Source organism: Arvicanthis niloticus, chromosome 22 (genome assembly GCF_011762505.2).
Source record: "Arvicanthis niloticus isolate mArvNil1 chromosome 22, mArvNil1.pat.X, whole genome shotgun sequence".
NCBI classification, from domain to species: domain Eukaryota; kingdom Metazoa; phylum Chordata; class Mammalia; order Rodentia; family Muridae; genus Arvicanthis; species Arvicanthis niloticus.
In genome coordinates this window covers 27,857,824-27,877,306 of record NC_133429.1, presented here as the reverse complement: position 1 = coordinate 27,877,306, position 19,483 = coordinate 27,857,824, and the positions used below count along the sequence as shown (strand labels likewise).

Below are 19,483 nucleotides of genomic sequence, written 5' to 3'. Positions count from 1 at the left end.
AGAGATTTCTATTTTCTCTTTTTACTGGCATCAATACCTACTGTATTGTTGAATTTCCAGTAATGTTTCCAGCTAGAACTGAAAACTTATTGAAAGGATGGTCTCTTTGAATTTTCATTATTTTTATCCAAGAAAATTTATTGTCTCTCATATCAGTTCCTTGGCAACCTGCTGGAAAAAAAAAACATTTTTTTTCATTCTCCCTAAGGATGTTTATACCCACAGATTGAAAGAATAAAAACAATTCCTTAACTCGAAAATAAATATTTAAATGAAATGTATGTGATTTGTGATTGGAGACTTTTTAAGATGCTTCCAAATGTCAGTGAGTGGATTGTCGTTTTATGAGAAATCCACTCTCTCGAGCAATTATGTGCTTTTGGTTTGGTTGTTAATGATACGAGTGATTTGGAAAATATAGTTCAGTTGTGACTGGGCAGACTGAATTGCAGGAATTTATATTGGCCGCGTTTTGGTAATTAAAAGATGACGTCTGAATATACTGTCATTTCCTTCTAGTTTAGACCCATTGGTTTTGTGTCTGAAGGAAGGAATTGTAGTGAAGATTTTGTTTTACTACAGTTTCACTAAAGTTTCATTTTAACATTTATAAAATTGGTTCAAAGAGAGTTAAATGTTGGCCTCCATAGTCTTTGGAGGAGAATTAGAGACTTGGATTATAGTCCTGGACTGTAAATCTAAAAGTTGATGTTGACTCTTAGATGTTTTCCAGCATTTAAAATTTCTATCACTTTAATAACATATAAAATATTGGTTTTTATCCAAATTTCAGCTCAATGTTTTAGTTATGATAGAGGTGCAGAAAATAGATTTCAAACTATGGTATCAACTATAGTGTAGCATTATATTCATATATATTATATTTATGATCTTTTGTTCCATGTTTGGGATGCATCTTAGTAAAGTTAGGTTCATGAATTTCAGAGTGATGTTTGTTATGGATCAAGGAATCCCCATGGATCCGTTTGGCTCCAATAGGAATTGTCTTCCAAAAGAATGAAGGTCACGATTAGAATTCCTTCTTCAAATCTTCAAAAATGATACTTTAGAAAAGACATGTAATAAGATAAAATACATTATAAATATGTGCTTTGGGCACATAGAAGCAAATTTGATTTGACTAAAGTATGTTAGTATGTTTTTGTTTGTTTGTTTGTTCATTTGTTTGTTTTTTGAGACAGGGTTTCTCTGTATAGCTCTGGCTTTCCTGGAACTCAATCTGTAGACCAGGCTGGCCTTGAACTCAGAAATCCACCTGCCTCTGCCTCCCAAGTGCTGGGATTAAAGGCGTGCGCCACCACTGCCCAGCTTGTTAGTATATATATTTAAGGCACCTACTAGGTCTAGGTTTTATTCAGTGTTTCATTACTTTGAAAAGACACCATGACCAAGGCACCTCTTCAAAAAAAAAAAAAAAAAAAAAAAGCATTTTAATTGGGGACTTGCTTACAGTTTCAGATTAAGCATTTAACATAATTATTATTATAAGTGAATTTTGCAAAGAGCCACCCAATATGTATTTTGATGCTTAATCAGGGCAATACCAAAATGTAGATCATTATTTAATTTTTTATATTCCTCTTTTTCCAAAATGGCCAAAACTGAAGTAACACACATAAGATGTCCTCTCATGATTGCCATCTGCCCGTGGTGCTAATTGTGAATAGACAGTTCCTCTTGTTTCAGTGCTCCTAGAGGAAAGAGCAAACATACTCTTTTACCAAGTTTCTCCCATGCTTTCTTCTTAAAATGAAACTTAAATATTTCATCAATCATCCTATATAAAAAACAAAGTTCAAATCAAAAGCACAGTGTTCTGTATCTAAAAGTAGAAAGAGGACAAATGTGGTGGATCAATGAGGAAAAGTGCTCCAACACAACAAGCTTGGTAACCTGAGGTGGATGCCCAGACCTCACAATGGAAGCAGAGTCCTGACTCCCAAAATTTGTCCTCTGGCCTCCATGCACGAGATGCGGCAGGCACATGTCTGTGATCATATACAAATCATACATACATACACAGTAGTAAAGCTAATGAACTATGAATCATACAGGAAACAGTCGGAGAAGTGAAGGGTTGGTCCTCCAGTATTACACTGGAAAATTCTGAATAGGGAAGTTGTTTGACTAGTAACTATCCTTTTCACCCATTAATGATATATTCCATTGGTACATTCCTACATCACAGGGGTGAATCTCATGGGGTGGGAAGATAATCATGATAGATTCAGAATCAGAAAACAATTGATAGGTTAAAGTATTTGATAGATACATTGATAGATAGATAGATAGATAGATAGATAGATAGATAGATGGATGGATGGGTGGAGCAAGCATTAGATAAATGATAGATGATAGATAGATAGATAGATAGATAGATAGATAGATAGATAGATAGACAGACAGACAGATGTGTGGGTGAGTGGAGCAAACATTAGATAGATGATATATTGATATATATATATATATATATATATATATGGATATACATACATATATACATACACACACACATGCATGCATATGGATGTTCCCAGGATTCTAATACTGACAATGCAGCCACCTAAGAATCTAGGTCATCATGGCTGTTAAATTCCTAAACTTCTCTGTTTAAAGGGTATAGAAAATAATTAATGCCCAGCTTCAGAAATACCTATGGCCAGCCTTCTCCTAGTTGGAAAACCTTGATTTTTTTTTTCTAGCAATTTTGTAATCTCCACACCTGAGGGTCTTCATTGGACACTCATTTAATTTTTGGCTGTCTCATAGTTTGGATTTTCTTCGCTCTCTTGAGCCACAGCTAATTATTTCCCCTGTCTTTCCTTCACGACTCCCAAATACACGTGATGCCGTCTGTCTCAACTATCTTCTCTATTTAGTGTTCTCTATTGTTGGCCCTCACTTCTCTCATTTTCTCCTCATATTCACTTTGAGGATGCAGAAAACAGGGTCCTACTGGTCATATTGTCCTTGGGTTCCTATCTTTCTGATTGACACATTTTAATTAAGCAATTTCTATTTAAGGATAATCGTAATTAAGTCATTGTTTTTTTTTTTTTACAATTTGTTACTTCCTCACCACTTTTGTCAGCTCCATTAGAATCAGGTTTCTTTTTCCTCCAAAGGTGCCACAATACTTAATATGGTGATTGATAATCATTTTGCTGGAGGCTAGAGGGTGTTCAGGCTTATCACTATGACACTAAAACCTCAGAAACGAGGAACAGCACCCAGCAAGTAGCAGTTAAGGGGCTAAAGGCTTTGCTCTTTATTTAAGTATATAAAGGAAAAAGAAACTGTTCAGCATTTAAACAATTATTATCAGTAGCGGTTCAGATGGTATAGAAAACAATAGCAGAAAAAATATTATAGTCGCCAACATCTATCTCAGGGAACTCAATCTACAAGCTTTATGATGTAAAATTTTGGCTGAGGCGATGGCACAGAAAGCATGAGGACCAAGGGTTGATCCTGAGAAACCACATTTAAAATAAAATTTAACTTAAAAAAATAAATAAAGACAGTCGTGGGCTAGCATTAAGCATTTAACATAATGATTATCATAAATGAATTTTGCAAAGAACTACCCAAGATGTATTTTGATGTTTAATCATGGACTAGGGAGGTAGAGACAAGCAGACTCCTGTGAGTTGGTGGACCAGGCACACAGTCTAGCTAACTTGGTGAGCTCTGGGCCAGTGAGAATACTTGTTTACAACTTAAACAAAACTCATTTGCATCACCCTTGAGGAAAGATAGGAGCTTGGCCTCCTTTTGTGCACATACAGACCCACATAAGGCACACAGGCATGGATACAGACACATACACATTCAAAACATAAACGTTTATTAAGAGCGAAACAAAAATAAGTAGAGAATGCATTTTCATTCAATAATAATTTTCATGATGAATTAAATCCTTTTGTTGTTGTTGTTTTTGAGACAGGGTTTCTCTGTGTAGTCCTGGATGTCCTGGAACTCACTCTGTAGACCAGGCTGGCCTTGAACTCAGAAATCTGCCTGCCTCTGCCTCCCAAATGCTGGGATTAAAGGCATGCACCACCACTGCCTGGCAAGTCCTTTGATTGTTATATATTATATAGTACCTCTTCAAAATACAGTAATTGCATAAATATTTCTGAGTACTTTGTCTTGAGAAAGTCTCATGTAGCATCTCAGTTAATCCCTCAAAAGGCAGACACACCATGGAGGAGGTTCTGTCTACTTAACAGAGTGAAGAACTGAAGTCACAAAGCCATTGTGGAAATTTCCCCAATCCCACTGCCATCTCACACCAGGGACACATCACAGTGCTACCTGTGCCAGCTGTGGAGCCATCACTTCCTACATCAATATGGAAAACTCTCATATGACCAAACTAGGAGGATAACATTTAAAGATGACATCAGGCCCAACCCACCAAATCTTGCTGTGTTTCTTTTTAAATCGGCTTGGGGATTTTTATAGTGGGCACTAAAATTACAAGGTGCCTAGTGGTAATACACACAGGGAAAACTGAGATTATAATGTAAGAGAAAACCATGGAGCTCTTATTACTGTGTAATCAAGAACACCAGGGGAGATGCCATATCTGAGGTCATCATGGGAGGGGGAGAACCTGAGCTGTATGGGAGGGGGAGAGGGACAAAAGACATCACGAAGAAAAGACAGGCTCCAGGCAGGTGCCCTACATAGATTCATTTCTAACATCTCTTTCAATTTTTCTAAAATAGGTATGTTACATTCCTGAAGGAATATGCAAGAAATACAAACATATAACCATCTTTCTGGTTTTTTGGTATTATATAGGAAAGACAGCAGAAGAGTTACAGTAACCAAACAGTTATTAAGTATTTAATAGACATGAATTGTAAGTTATAGTATTAAAAGTAAGAATAGCAGAAAGGTTTTTAATTGATTTCTCTTTTGAATATTGTTTACATGATGAGTTCATCAAATGTGTATTTAATTAACATTTTTTATCAAATTGTGTACATACCATACTCACAATGCATTACTTTCTGTGTGTATTAGATTTTTTTTTATCAGATTGTCAGAAGATAGTCATCTGAGAAAAGAAATTTCACTTAAGGAAATGCCCCTATTAGATTCATCTCATAGGCAAGCTTGTGGGGCATTTTTTTTTTTTTTTGATTGGTGATTGATATGGAGGTGGCAGCGAAATCTGGGGACTTTACAAATGGTTTAGTGACTTCATTTTCTATCTGTCAAGTGGACAGAACCAGCTCCATGGTGTATCTGGCTTTTGAGGGATTAAGAGAGATCCTGCATGGGAATATCTCAGGACAAACCACACCAAAAAACATTTCTGTAGTTACTGTATCACTGTGGATGATACCATCCCTGGAATGCTGGTTCTGTGATGAGTAGGAAAGCAAGCTGAGCAAGCCATAGTAAAATGAGCCATTCAGTAGCATTTCTCCATGGTCCAGGCTTCAGTTCCTGCCTCCAGGTTCCACCTCTGCTGTGGTTCCTGCCTTAATGTTCCCTGATAGAGTGTGACTCGAGATATATAAGCTAAGGAAACCCTGTCCTCCCCAGGTTGCTTCTGGTCATGGTGTCTTGTCACAACCATGGCAGAACAAACTAGAACACTGAGGAATTCATATCTATCATCTCACAGAACACAGTAAGATGGTCTCTTTTTGAAAATGGATGAAACTGTATCACAGAACCAAAGAACCTTGACTATATCCATCTGTGACCCAGCTCGAGATTTCAGCCCTATCCAAAGCAGCACGTGCAGGGTCAGTCAGGCAACATTACCTAGCATGTGAATGAATGAGGAACTCTACACAAGACTTCAGTCAGTTTTGTGTTTCTTTTTAATCTTCCTTATTTCCATTTTCCCCTTAGTGGGTGATCCATTGTGATTTTGTGTAACTAAAAGGCTTTATCAGGTCAAGCTTTGCTAAGAGGTATAGTTAAGCATTGTGTAGGGGCATTCTCTTGAAGCATCCTTTTATTGGGATTGAAGAAACTAGAAAAGCAAGATAAGCTTTGGATTAGGAAGCAAGAAGAGCAGCGGATTTGGGACAGTGATTAGGGGATTTTGATATGAGATTCAACAGCCATCTAAGGATGATTTTCATGAACATGGTTCTGGCTATCCTGGATTATGTTCTAGTCTCCTTGTTTGGATTGGTTTGGTTTATTTGTTTGTTTGGTTTCCGCTGGTTTGTTGTTTGCTTTGGTTTGGTTTGGCTTTTGCTTGTTTTTGGTTTTAGAGACATGGTTTTCATATGAGTATAGCCCTTTCAGGCCTGGAACTCACTCTGTAGACCAGGCTGGCCTCTAACAAAGAGATTCACCTGCCTCTGCCTCCTATGTGCTGGAATTAAAGGCATGCAGTACCAGCAGCTGGCTCTTTCCGGAAGATGACTGCTACTGGCTTGTTAGATTCACTTATTCTATCATAAACATGCAACTGTATCGCTAAAGTATAAAAACTGTAATTTTCTGGAAAAGCGAATTGTCTAGTCACTTTCTTAGTGACTGTAGCAGGTGCCTTAGGATCCCTTTGTCCTCCTCAGTGCACCCCTTCCATAACAAAATGAGGCTACTCCCCTCTGGTATTCATTGCTTAAGCTAGACCCCTTGTCTAGTGATGCTTCTTCTCCATCTTCTGAAGATAGAGCATAGCAGATTATCAAAAAAAGTTCTTCCTGGGCCTCTACTTTCTGTTCTTGTTGCTTTTCTTTATGTCCAACTCGATCCCTACTGAATCCGTTTAAACATATTATAGGAATCTCTCCCTTTCGTCTCGCTTGCCATTTGTCATTCGTCTCAACTCTTTTCATCTCCTTGTGCCACTCAAATCCCCACTTCCCACCAGACAGTCGTAACTACATGACTAGTTTTTGGACATGCCATAACCCATTTCGAAAGTCATGGGAGACATTAATCCAGCAATGTATTTCACCTTTCTGACCCTCTTTCCACTCGAGTGCAGGGCCCTGGCCAGCCGATTCTCTAATCACTTTTGCACTGGATATTTTGCTTGTTACATGTCCAATTTAGGACAGATTCCTGGCTTCATGTTCACCTAGGGACAAATCCAGACCCTCTCATCCTCATGGCATGGTGTCCAGATTGTTCTCCCGGGCATCTTTTCCTATTACCTGGCCCGAGTATTGTCTTGGTCAGGGACTATGGCACATTGATCACATTTCTTCTGTAAACACAGCTTTTGTTATGCCAGGCTGCCAAGAGCGTATAAACAAAGCAAACAACTAGTAAAGAGACGGATAGTTCAGTTGGTTTTAAAGAGTGACGGCATATCTAAAATGAAAGGGTAACTGGTGGCTTAGAAAGATGCTCGGCAAGGCTCCAAAAGAGAAAACTCTCCACATTTTTGATTGGCCTAATTAACACGCACTATTAACATCGTTTGCAGCCACTTCTCCTTTCGACGGTTAATCTAAATCCTGAGCCCTATGTCAGTGGCAACCGTCTCTCAGCAGAGCTGCATTTCTTTCCTTTCCTAGTAGAAAGACCACCATGAAAGTCTTCCTTGCCTCAGTTCCCTCTGCCCACTCATTGTGTTACCACTAGATGTCAGTACAGCCAGTGAACCTGAATATTTCCACCTGTTCTCTCCCCATTTTCAAAATCTGAACCAAAAAAAAAAAAAAAAAAATCCCGAGGTGCACGTGGCCGCCAGTGGAATGGAATGATGGCCGTGTTTTATCACAGTCTGGATGCTGGTAGTAACGCTGTATCCTTTTGGTGAAGTCTTTATGACTTTTGCCCTTTCCTCTTTGTTTCCGCTTTTAAAATTAATAGTTGAACAAAAAACCAAACAAAATAATGGGCTCCAACTAAAGACTATGCTTTGAGCCTTTGCTACGTTGTCCCACCCCTTCCTATTTGCATGTCAAACTGTCTGCTCATTTTCTTCCATTTCTAGTAGGTATTTACCTTTGACCAGCCCCTCCTCTCTGAGTATTGCTGATCAGCTTACGTGCAGTAGGCACACTGTAGATTTCTTGGACTAACAAACCTATGGGAAAGACTTTCTTGTGTTTTCAGATTATTTTCTTTCTGTTCCCAGACTATTGAATTTTCTTTTTCTAACACTACACTACAGGTAAGATACATTGCCGAGTTTAAACTGTTTTGGATCTAAGATACATTTTAAGTCATAACCAAGTCTAGACTACTTTGTTATGATCTAAAGGAATCATCAGAGATCGCAAACCCGTGACATTTTATTGCCTGCATTCAACACAGAATATTCATAGACCATCTCTAATGAAATTGTGCTATCGCCATGTCTGTGACCATTTAACATAGACAGCCTTTCAAAACTACTATGGAAGATAAAGCATCTGTCACAAAGGTGGGTCATTCATCCATTTAGTTATGTCATTGAACATGCATTCATTTAAATACTCCTTTTCTAGGAGATAAGCTGAGCCAAGGGTTAGAGATGACATAGTATGATTCTGCCGGAGGAAAGAGTACAGGAAAGATCCTGGAGCAGGGAACTTTATCTTTCTCTGTGTTAAATGAACAGTAAGGTAAAAGAGGGTAGAGATGGTAAAACTAAAATGTGCAGGCCAGTTGAAGGATGCCTCAATCAGTTATGAAACGATACAATTGAATCTTCATTTAGTTGATATTTGAAGGATCTTCTGTAGAATCAGCGGCAGAAACTTGGGTATAACTTAAGAGCTTAGTGCACTAATTTACAATGAGATCATGCTTGGATACAGGGTGGCATCAGTAAGGGATTAAATGATTCTGTATGTATTCCAAGGACCATATGCCATCTTCATCTTAAACAACTTCTTTAATGTAAATGTTGTGGTTTATTTCCGTCGATGAAAATTTTCATTTCCTTCAGAACATATCTGAAAGTTAGACTGTTTTTCCTAAAACTAATTGTGTCATCGTGACACCCAGCACATATTGTTTTAGGTCATTAGTTTAGTTGAATTGATCTTAAAAGTAAATTTTTTGTCGCAATTTAGTACAAAATGCCAGTTCCAATTAATTTAGGGAGTTTGTACCTAGAGGTTATTCAAAGCAGCATTTGATCATGAGCCTTACAGCCAGCTTTCATTTTTACCAATGTCTATTTCACAGGAGCTTTTGAAACCCAGGAATTAATGATTGATCTTCATAAGCTTGTCATATTAAAAATTTGGTGAAAATATACTAAGTAATTTAAATGGATCAGCACATGAGAGAAATATTCAAAGAGGAAACAGGACAATTCCTACACTAAAATCATTGACACTTGGGTAGGCAGTGGCTTTTCTTTCATCTTATGTTAGTCAGTGCTGTGATTTACAGTCTTTGTCTCGGGATCTCTAGAGACTGCTTTCTCTCCAATCTTCTCTTTTCTCTGTGCACAATGACTTTTCCTCAACTTGGTTTTACATTTCCCTTTGTCTCCCCTTCCTTTGATTTTAGACAGGGATGGAAAATGAGAATTGTTAACCTTGGTAAGGCAACTTATAAATCAAATAAGTAAAAATGTGGTAGCAAGAATACACACATGAGAATAACATGCATTTTCTGAAAGGGTTTTGTGTGTTTGTGTGTGTGTGTGTGTGTGTGTGTGTGTGTGTGCATGTGTACATTTTACTTGCATTTCTACTAAATTATCAAATACAAAGCATCTGTATATAAATAGTATACATATATTTTTGGATATGTACAGTACATATATATGTATATATGGTATACATATATATACAGAAATATATATATACAGTTATACATATATAGAAATATATATACAGTTATATATATACAGAAATATATATATACAGTTATATATATAGAAATATATATACAGTTATATATATACAGAAATATATATATACAGTTATACATATATATATACAGAAATATATATATAATACATATACTGTATATAGACAAGAAATGACATTAGAATGTGTTGCCTTTATTCTTATTGAAATTAAGCATACTTTCATTGCCTATAGTGTTCATATATATATGTATCTTTCTATTTGTACTTATACTTGGGTCATTATGTCCCATAATAGAGGGATTATTTCCAAGTGTAAGTTATTTTTTGCCTCGATCAATCCTTAGTATGATAGAAAAACTTTGTTTTACTGTAACATGCTGGTTCTCAAAGTCTGGACATATCCTAGCAGCATCAGCATCCATTGTGGACCAGTTGCTAATGGAAGTCTCATGTCTCAGACTCATGCATGTGAAGCTTCCTGGGGATGGAAGATGGGGGTGGTGATGGTTCTGATATGCACTACAGAGCAGGTGGGAATGTATACTTTCTAGTCTTTGTCAAATTTACCATGGTAGATAGACCTATTGAGATGAATGCCTTCCTCATTAAGTTTAAGCTCCAGTAGCCACCTTGGTGGACTCAAGAGAAGTTCTTCAGGGAAGAGCACCTATGTCTTTCCCACTGCTGTTATCACTCCTGTGCCAGGAGTGGGATCCAGAATAGTGTTTTGGTAATGCTTCACTTCCCGGTTGTGCTGAAGGTGAGAGGGTTAGTATATTCTCCCCTTGTAACTGGGGCAGCCATATGGGGGCAATTCTGGTGCTCACTTTTGTCCCAGAATAATTAATATCAGTCTCTTAAACTCTTTGAAATGCTTTGGTTTTTATGCTAAATTAGATTACAGTGAACAGAAATCATAAGGAATTCTTGCAACCACTGGAAACTTGTCAAAGAAGGCTTCCATGAGAAAAATCTATTTAGGACATAAAAATCAAAGAAATTTAACAACAGTAAGTAAGCAAAAGGGAACTAGAGATTGGTGTGAGATAAGCCTTAGCAGTCGAGAAAGCATAGAGGGTGGGATGTTCTGGGGAAGAAAAGGATCTTAGAAGCAGTGGATAACTGCACGGCAGCTGAAGCTTTGGAGTATTTGGTTCACAGTGTATTAGGAGCAGTAATCACCAAAGCTGCCTGTCTGAAGAGCCATAGATGGAGTAGGATCGATAGGTGTTACCAGGAAATTTTGCTATTATGCCACGAAACACGTGTTGTTTGAGATTGCTTGCATAATTATTTGAAGGAAGCCTGCTATACCTTTATTTTATCTTTGTGGTCGTGCACACGTGTGTGTGTGTGTGTGTGTGTGTGTGTGTGTGTGTGTGTGTGTGTGTGTGTGTGTAAAATGTTTGCTACCTGAATCTCCATCCATGCCGGGCAGTATTCCAAAGACATGATCTTATAACAGACTCGTTTTCACTTCAGGTATTCAAATTAAATTGAAAATTCTAATTATTCACATTAAATAATTTATGCTTCTGTATTATCAGAATACTGTTGGTGGGCTTTTGGGATGTATGGTCTGTGGAGAAAAGAATGGGCAGGATTATAAAAAATACAGAGCCAGTAGTTTGTGATACTATTTCTGAATGTTAACATGGATATATCCTAGCATGAAATGTTCAAATGGGAATTTTAAAAAAGACAACCTTTATATGGCTAAGATTATACATTTTAGTTAGTGTTTGGACTTTGTAAATAGTTTACAAAGGACAAGTTTGTATGACAAAATCATTTGAAGCTGAATATTATTACATAACAGTACAGGGAATATTTGAGTTCACACAATAGTATGTTGTTTCAATTTGTGGTTGGTGTACACTAACAATGTGTGTGTTCATAAAGCTCGAAGGGCGTTAGCTACAGCATGGTTCATGAACTGAGCCTTTGTACTACTGAATTTCCCTGTGTTTATCAAATCTGGCTGATCACCTCTCTGTTTCCCTCTTTCTTTCCTGTCTGTTTTTCAGCAAGGTTAATGTATTCCCTTTCATTTTTCTCCCATTTAGAGTTATGAGAAAGTATCTTTCATTGTTCAGTTAATAGCTGTGTTTTCCTGTGTATTAATGCATGCTATAGTTCAGAGTTGGTTGCCTGGAAGAATAAAACTTAGCAGTTATCTATTTGCACATAGTGTCAACGTTACATAAATAATTAATATACTCATTATGCATTTATTTAATTAAATATTGTTTTGAGAGTATATAGCAATTAGTACTTTATCTTAATTTATTACAAACTCTGATAAGCATAACTAAGTGAAAGTTATTTAGCCTGGTTCCTGTTTAATGACATACATGAGGATATATTTTTCATTATGTGCAGATGATATAATTCTTGTTTTGTGCTTTTTGATGTTCTTAAATCTCCTCTGTTCTTTCCCTCTATGTATATACAGGAAATTTTTGAGTAATATGTTTGCTATGTATAATTTTTTTGAAGTCTTTCCCTTTAAATGACTTTAAAGCACAGTCTTGCCACATAAGCTTAAGTTGATAATCCTACTACTTCAGCCTCCCAAGTGCTAAGAAATCCAGGTATCCAACCACCATGGCCAGTAACTAAATTTACCATTACACAAATGCTAGTTTATTTTTAATAGTTGAACTTTATAAAATATTTCAATGATGTAGTGGCTTTTGTTATAAGTTGTGAAAACTTTCTTATTTTTTTTTTTATTTTATGACAGGTATTTTATGTTAACATCGGGAATCATTATTAAACCCTTGACAGTGTGCTTTTTAACAGCTACCTGAGCATTTGCCCTTTAAATGTTTTATTTTCTGATTTTACTTCTAGTTCTTGACTTTATAATCATGTCTATAATTAGTTGATAATATCAAATCTTTGATCTCCCCGGAATCTGCACAAATCAAATGATCACTATTGCATAAAATCACAAGTCTTCAGGTGCATAGACGGCTTGAACATAGATGATCCATCCTTTGACTTCCTGTTAACTTTAATCTATCTTAAACCGTGCTTAAGTTAGTATTTCTGTGGAGAAATCCTCCTCTTTCAAAAAGTTGCTTGTCTCTATTTGCATATAGATAGACTTAAATTTTGACATGTTTTATGTGGCAGTTTATAAACCAGTATAGCAAAGTTTGTAGGCTTTCATTACATAATTCCTGAGCGATGGTTTTAAGGAAATATGTGGCATTAGCTGCAACAGTCCACTCTTGCAATGCTGATCTGAAATAGGATCAAAAATGCGAGCTTGTTAATATTTAGCCTCCTTTCATTGCTCAGTGTAATTCAGACTGATTTATTGCCAAGTCTGCCTTTCTTATGTCCTGATAACAATTCAGAAAAAAAATTATTATCTCATAATAGATATACTTGTCTGCTTGCCTATATCTGTGATGGGATATATATATATATATATATATATATATATTTTATATCCTGACCACAGCTTCTCCATTCTCTCAGTCCCTCCCTCTCCTCTCCCCTTCCCCCATCCAGCCTTACCCTTTCCTCATTTTGCTTCCTGCTTGAATAGATTATAGAACTTTCCTATTTAAGAAAAATAATTTTAGCACATGGAAATTTAGACTCTTTGCGATACCCTGTAATTATGGGAAAAGCATGTAAAATATGCCTAAATAAAACTTGCATTAAAATTTGGCTTCAGAACACTGTTTCTGCCACACGTATCTATTACTACAAATAGTTCTTACTTTTTTGAGTGACGCTCGCTTCCTTTACTTTGCAGGCCAGTTTCTCCTAGAAGAATCTCGCCTCACAGAAGCAGCCGAGATGGCAAAAAAAGCAGCTGAGCTGGACAGTACAGAGTTTGATGTCGTCTTCAACGCTGCCCACATGCTAAGGTGAGGTTTTGTTTCTGTAGCTTCCACAAATGATGCTCTGGTTTGAAGAAAGCAATCCATTATATTAATTTCCCTACTGCACCATCATAGCCTGCATTTTAAAAGTGAATCATACTACATAACAAGCTAAAAATTAATAAGAACTACTTGGTTCATTATAATCTGCGTGCCCACTGTGGAGGGAAGATGAGCTCTCAGCGTCCACAAAATTATTGAGATGTTCCTACCCACCTTTTTCCCTTCCCTCTAGAAGTTATTACAAAAGGAAAATTATAAATGTAACTTTAATAGCTGTCTAATTAAATGTTCCCCAAACAGAAATGTTACATCAATTAATCAAATGTGTCCCTGTATTTGTGTTATTATAAGAAGCATTACTGAATGGGACATGGGGATATCTCTTAATGTGTGTGATCGTGGGAGCAATTATCAAATACAAATATACTTAAGATATATAAAATACTTAAAATGACTCTGTAATCGGCATTATTGATGTCTTGAAGAGATACATTGTTAGACCATTAAATCTTGCATTCAGAAGAGGTATTTCAAAAGCTAATTACAACAGTAGCAAAACCTTGAATTAAAAAAAGAAAAGGTTAACTATTTTTATTGTGAATATTAAGATTAAAAAGAGGTTAGTGACTCCAAAAGGGTTGTTTTAGATGAAAGGAAGAAACTCAGAGACTCAAACAATTTAAAGAATAGCTTTTGTTAATTGAAAGGTATGGCTTTTGTCCATATGCTCACTGAATTCCCTCCCCCCCCCCCATTAAATCACCACCAATGTGATTTATTGAATGTTGTCCACAAGTAAAATTTTCATGCACAATCTTCACCACAAATAAATATGTTCACATATAAAGCAGGGAGTACCATTAACTTGCCATTAAGTTCTTATTGAAATCGTCATAGATTGACATGGAAGAGTAAGAAGTATAAAGAAATATCCTGTCGCATTTATCCAGTTACCCCAGTGGCAATGCCTTCCAAAACTATGGTACATACTCACAGTCAGTATATTGACATTGCTAGAGTCTATTAGTCATGCTGTACACTTGGACCTCTGTGTGTGTGTGTGTGTGTGTGTGTGTGCGTGTGCGTGTCTGTAAATATGGCATGTGTAGGTTTGTATTCTCATCACTGGAATCGAGATACAGTTTATGAGTCTCATCATCAAAATTTTCATTCATGTGGTAATTTTATGATCACATAATCTGTTTATCGCTGACCTCCAAAAAACAAATACTTAAAGCAAATATTTTAAATAATTTCAGTGACAAATTAAGATTGAAATTGTATTGTGTTGTATTAAGACAGTATCCTCTTCCTGGGGTTTTTAATAGTTTTAAGTACATTGGTTCAAGAGTTATGTAGATATGATTAGATTTCTCAGTATTAATGTTAGCAGCCCTAAGATACTTCTTATTTAGTGAACCAAAGAAATTTAATACCCGGGTGTGGTGGATGTGGTACATTTGATACTGTACTTGACTAGAATGCACAAAGACCCTGGTTCAATACCCAGGACCGCATAAAAGCAAGATATACTGGTGAGTGACTGTAATCCCAACATTCTGGAGGTTGAGACAGTGCAATCAGAAGTTGAAGGTCATCCATGCCTTCATTTAGAGTTCAAGGCCAGCCTAGCCCAGAGGAGACTCTGAAAAAGAAACAAGGAAAAATGACATGTACAGATAGGAACTAAGAATCAATTTTGTTGTCAGTATGCTTACAATAAAGAGGATACCCAGTGAAAGCATCTTCATTGTAAGGATACCGATGACTTTTTACAAATCACATCTTAATCTGAAACTATAGTGCTGATATGGTGTGCTTTCTGAATAAAATGCTGGGTTCTTAGTCACAATTAGCACCTGTGAGGCTGGGGAAGTGTGCATCTGTAGGCCAATTCATCTTACTCAACCTAAATGCTTTCACCCACAAGACATTTTCTCTACATAGAAGGTCACTGCCAGAAATTCAAGATGTATTCATGGAAGCCCACTATAAGATTGTTAGTATTAGAACACACACACACACACACACACACTGATTAATACAACACATAGTAAATACTTGTATCTCATCAAGCTGTAAAGCAGAAAGCTACATAAAATTTTCCTGGACATTGCTACCAATTGAGAAGGTTATGAAGAAGGTTCTGAGGGACTGTAACTCAATGAGGAGTACAGACTGCAGAAAACCAGTGAGAAGACTCTGGAGACAAACCTCAAAATTTCCACAATGTTGATGTGTATGGGAAACTTTTCACTGGTTCTAGTATAATAACAAAGAAAAAACTCCAGGTTTCACACACACACACACACACACACACACACACACACACACACACACAAAGGGGAGTTTTGCTAGAGTGACTTAAAAGCTCTGGGCCAGCTAGTCCAAAAATGGCTGTCTAGCAAGAGGATACCCAAGGATTCAGTATTTCTTTAGTACATGTGACTGGATGTCCAAACTGGTTTTCAGTACATAGCAGAATCTCAAAGAAGTAGGCTCTAGTGCCAGGGAAGGAATGGACTTTCTAGTCTCCATAGCAAGCAGTCAAAGAACCTGCTTCCATCTTCCATGCCCCTTATATAGATGGCCAGCAGAAAGTATGGCCCAGATTAAAGGTGGCTCTTCCCACCTCAAAAGGTCTCAATTAAAGTAAGTTTTCCAATTCCAATGATGTAATTAAGAAATAATCCCTTGCAGGTGTTTCCAGCCTCTTAGGTTTTAGTTAATTCCAGATGCAGACTAGTTGACAACGAAGATAGCATCACAAGCGCTTACTGTACAAACTGATTTCAAATCTCTTTTTTAGTATCCAAGGCTATTCAGGGGATTTGTTAAAAAGTACTCAGAAATGGTTTTGGTTTCCTCTTGAGTACAATTTTGTACAAGTCATAAGTGATCAATATTGTGGCTAATGTAATTTCATTTATGAAGTGTTCTAAGGGAGTTCCAAGTTCTAAGCTGATTTTGATATCAACCCTTTTATCATGGGCTTTGTGTTTGTGACACTCCGCTATGCTTTAGTGCTAGGAGTCATACTTCGATGACCCTGTTTGCCCTGAGGTTCAGCAAATTTTACCATGCTTGGCCTGGACCACCATTGCTCAGAGCTGGAAGAGCATTCCCTGGGACACAGCTGCCTCCTGCTGTGCTGAGTTTAGAATTTCTTAAGACTGCATCTCCTTGGTGAAACCTGAGTGGAAGAAAGTTAGAAGATGAAAGCATATGAGGCTCCTGCTTTGCTTGGGAATGTGAATTTCATTCACATTACCAAGTGTGTTTGCAGGGATGCTGCTCACAGATGCTAAGTCCCACTTAATGTGCATTGAGGATACACGGGGACGCTTTTAGGACTTCAAATAAAACTTTTAAAGTACTAGATGCTTCCAGATGAGACCTTTGTTTTTGTTTTTTAAGGCAGATTGATTATCATCAAAGGAAAATATCAAAGGAACTTAAAATGTTTGAACTCAGTAGAATCATGTCTACATAGATGTGAGAGGAAACAGTTGAATCCACGGTTCTGTTAAAAGCATTCTGTAGGAAGGGATATATTCAGTTCCCCCCGCCCCCCACCAACTGAAAGTTGGAATGAGAGTATGAATTTATTTGGTAACTGAGAAGAAGTCAAGAGGCTAAGAAAAACACATTTTTACCTGGTTCATAGACTTTGGTATGAGAATTTTGTTGTTTTTATCCCCTTATTGTACAAACTTGGTAGGAAATGAAAGCAACATTTCTGCTGATGTCTTCTGCCTTTTTGACACTGTTTTGCATGCATACCTGACCCTCTCCTGCATCTACCTATGCATCCTCAAAGGGGACATTGATATTCTTATTTTAGAGCTGCAGGTCCTGAGGGTCCCATCATTGCTTCTCAGAGTTGGCAGAGATGGAATCTAAAGGCAGTGTATCTTGGCTCCATCTAAAGTCTTTTCATGATCACGGGTTCCCTTCATCTTTATAGCTGTGTGACTGCCCAGAAACTATGATTCTTATTAAAGGAAGAAGACTTAACAGAAGGTCACAGATCGTCACATATGTAAATCCTAAATGATAAGGCCTCCTCGAGCGGGTCTTCAAATGAGCTCTTTTATGGTAGATCTTAGAGAGTAGGTTTATGTGTTCACTGGAGAGTTTGCTCCGTCCAACCTTGTATCATTGGGATACACAACTTACAGAAACATCATTATGGACTATGTCTGTATTCAGTCACACAGCTTGGATAAATGTGCTCTTATTTTATTTATTTATTTTTTGTATTGATTTCAGCCATAATGGTTCAAGTTCTCACTGCCCCCAGTGTAGTGAGGAATGCCCTACTGAGCCATACCACCTGGTTCCGATTGCTTTCCTAATTTCTAGAACAGAATGAGTGTATGAGCAAGAATCATTATATTGTAATTTCTCCACTCAGGCAGCACAGTATTAAATGATTTATATGCTATACAAACATAGCATTTAAAAGTAATAACTTCTTTATTAGCTCAACTGGAGGTGACACAAAATTTAAATTTTTGGATGAAAAAAGAAACAGAATCGGGGTTCTCTCTCTCTCTCTCTCTCTGGGGTGTGTGTGTGTGTGTGTGTGTGTGTGTGTGTGTGTGTGCAGAGTAAATGCAAAGTTAGCCTTTAACATTCCTTGGTTTTACATCTGTAAACTTTAGTAACCACAGAGAGAAAACTTGAGGTGGGAAATATGTTTTGTATGCATACTGGCTTGTTTAGAAAATAATGACCCAAAGATGCAGCAAAGCACCTTTGATTGCACTCGTGATGTATTAGGTGTTAAAACTGATGCAGGGCTCATTTAAAGTTTGTGGAATAGTTCTGCATAGGTTCTGCATGTATCAAGAAATTAAATACTCAGGGATTTTACTATCTGAAGGGCACAACTTTAATCAATCCTCATGACAAGGCTTCAAGGCTATCCCAGCTATGATGTTCCCTCTTTAAATGTTTTGAGGAGACAAAAAAAAACCAAAAACAAAAAAAACAAAAACAAAAAAAAACAAACAAAAAAAAACAAAACCAAAAACAAAACAAAAAAAACAAGATAAGTTTTTATGGTTCTTTTCAAATTATAGGTTCAGCGTTTACTTTGAGGTAGCTTCTTTGTCCTGTAGCTGCATGCAGTTTAAATTCTGCTACTTGGAGTCTCGAAGTAGCGGAAATTAACTTTGAACTCCTTAACCCTCTTGCAGGTGTCTCCCCTGTGCTGGAATCAGGCTTGTGCCATTGTACCATTGTGTTTTTCAGTAGAATCCGATTTAAGGCAGATTAGGATGGCCTGTAAGACCTTTAAGGCAATCGATAGGTGAGGCTGGTATTGGTGGGTACCTTCCGACTCAGTGCCTCTTTCATATCAGTGAGTGAAGAAATGACACAGGGACATGTTCTGCCCTAGTACTTTTAGCTGGTACCTGAGTTTTTATACTTGTTGCATGTTGCAGGTGCTGCTGCTTACAAAGCTGCTTCATCTCTCACTACAGGCAATTCAACCTTCCTCCCATTTCTTCATTCTCCCAGTAATTCCTCTCCTGCCTGAAATCCACCTTGAACAGAAGTGATAATTTACTATGTAGGAATATACTGATTCGCATTACCAATCACTCCTTTCCTTTTAAATTTTCAATATAAAACATCATTTCATTTTCTTGTATCCAGGCTTTATATCTGTCTTTAGAAGCCCTTAAAAGGTTTGCAACCGTGGAAAAAAAAAAAAAAAAAAAAAAGGACTTATATGTTTATGGGACATGCTAACGTGTGAACCACAGAAACCAATTCTAAAATTAGATCCTTAGGG

The 19,483-nt window shown here is 37.1% G+C and overlaps 1 protein-coding gene across 3 annotated transcripts in view; it reads left to right on the top strand.

Annotated features, from left to right (window-relative positions):
* The window catches only part of Tmtc2 (transmembrane O-mannosyltransferase targeting cadherins 2), a 381,379-nt gene that overhangs the window by 301,134 nt on the left and 60,762 nt on the right, over positions 1-19,483 (top strand). For all 3 annotated transcript variants that reach the window (XM_076920115.1, XM_076920113.1, XM_076920114.1), the window contains one exon: positions 13,545-13,659. In XM_076920115.1, the coding sequence (XP_076776230.1) occupies positions 13,545-13,659 (115 nt within the window). The remainder of the gene's footprint in view (positions 1-13,544; positions 13,660-19,483) is intronic.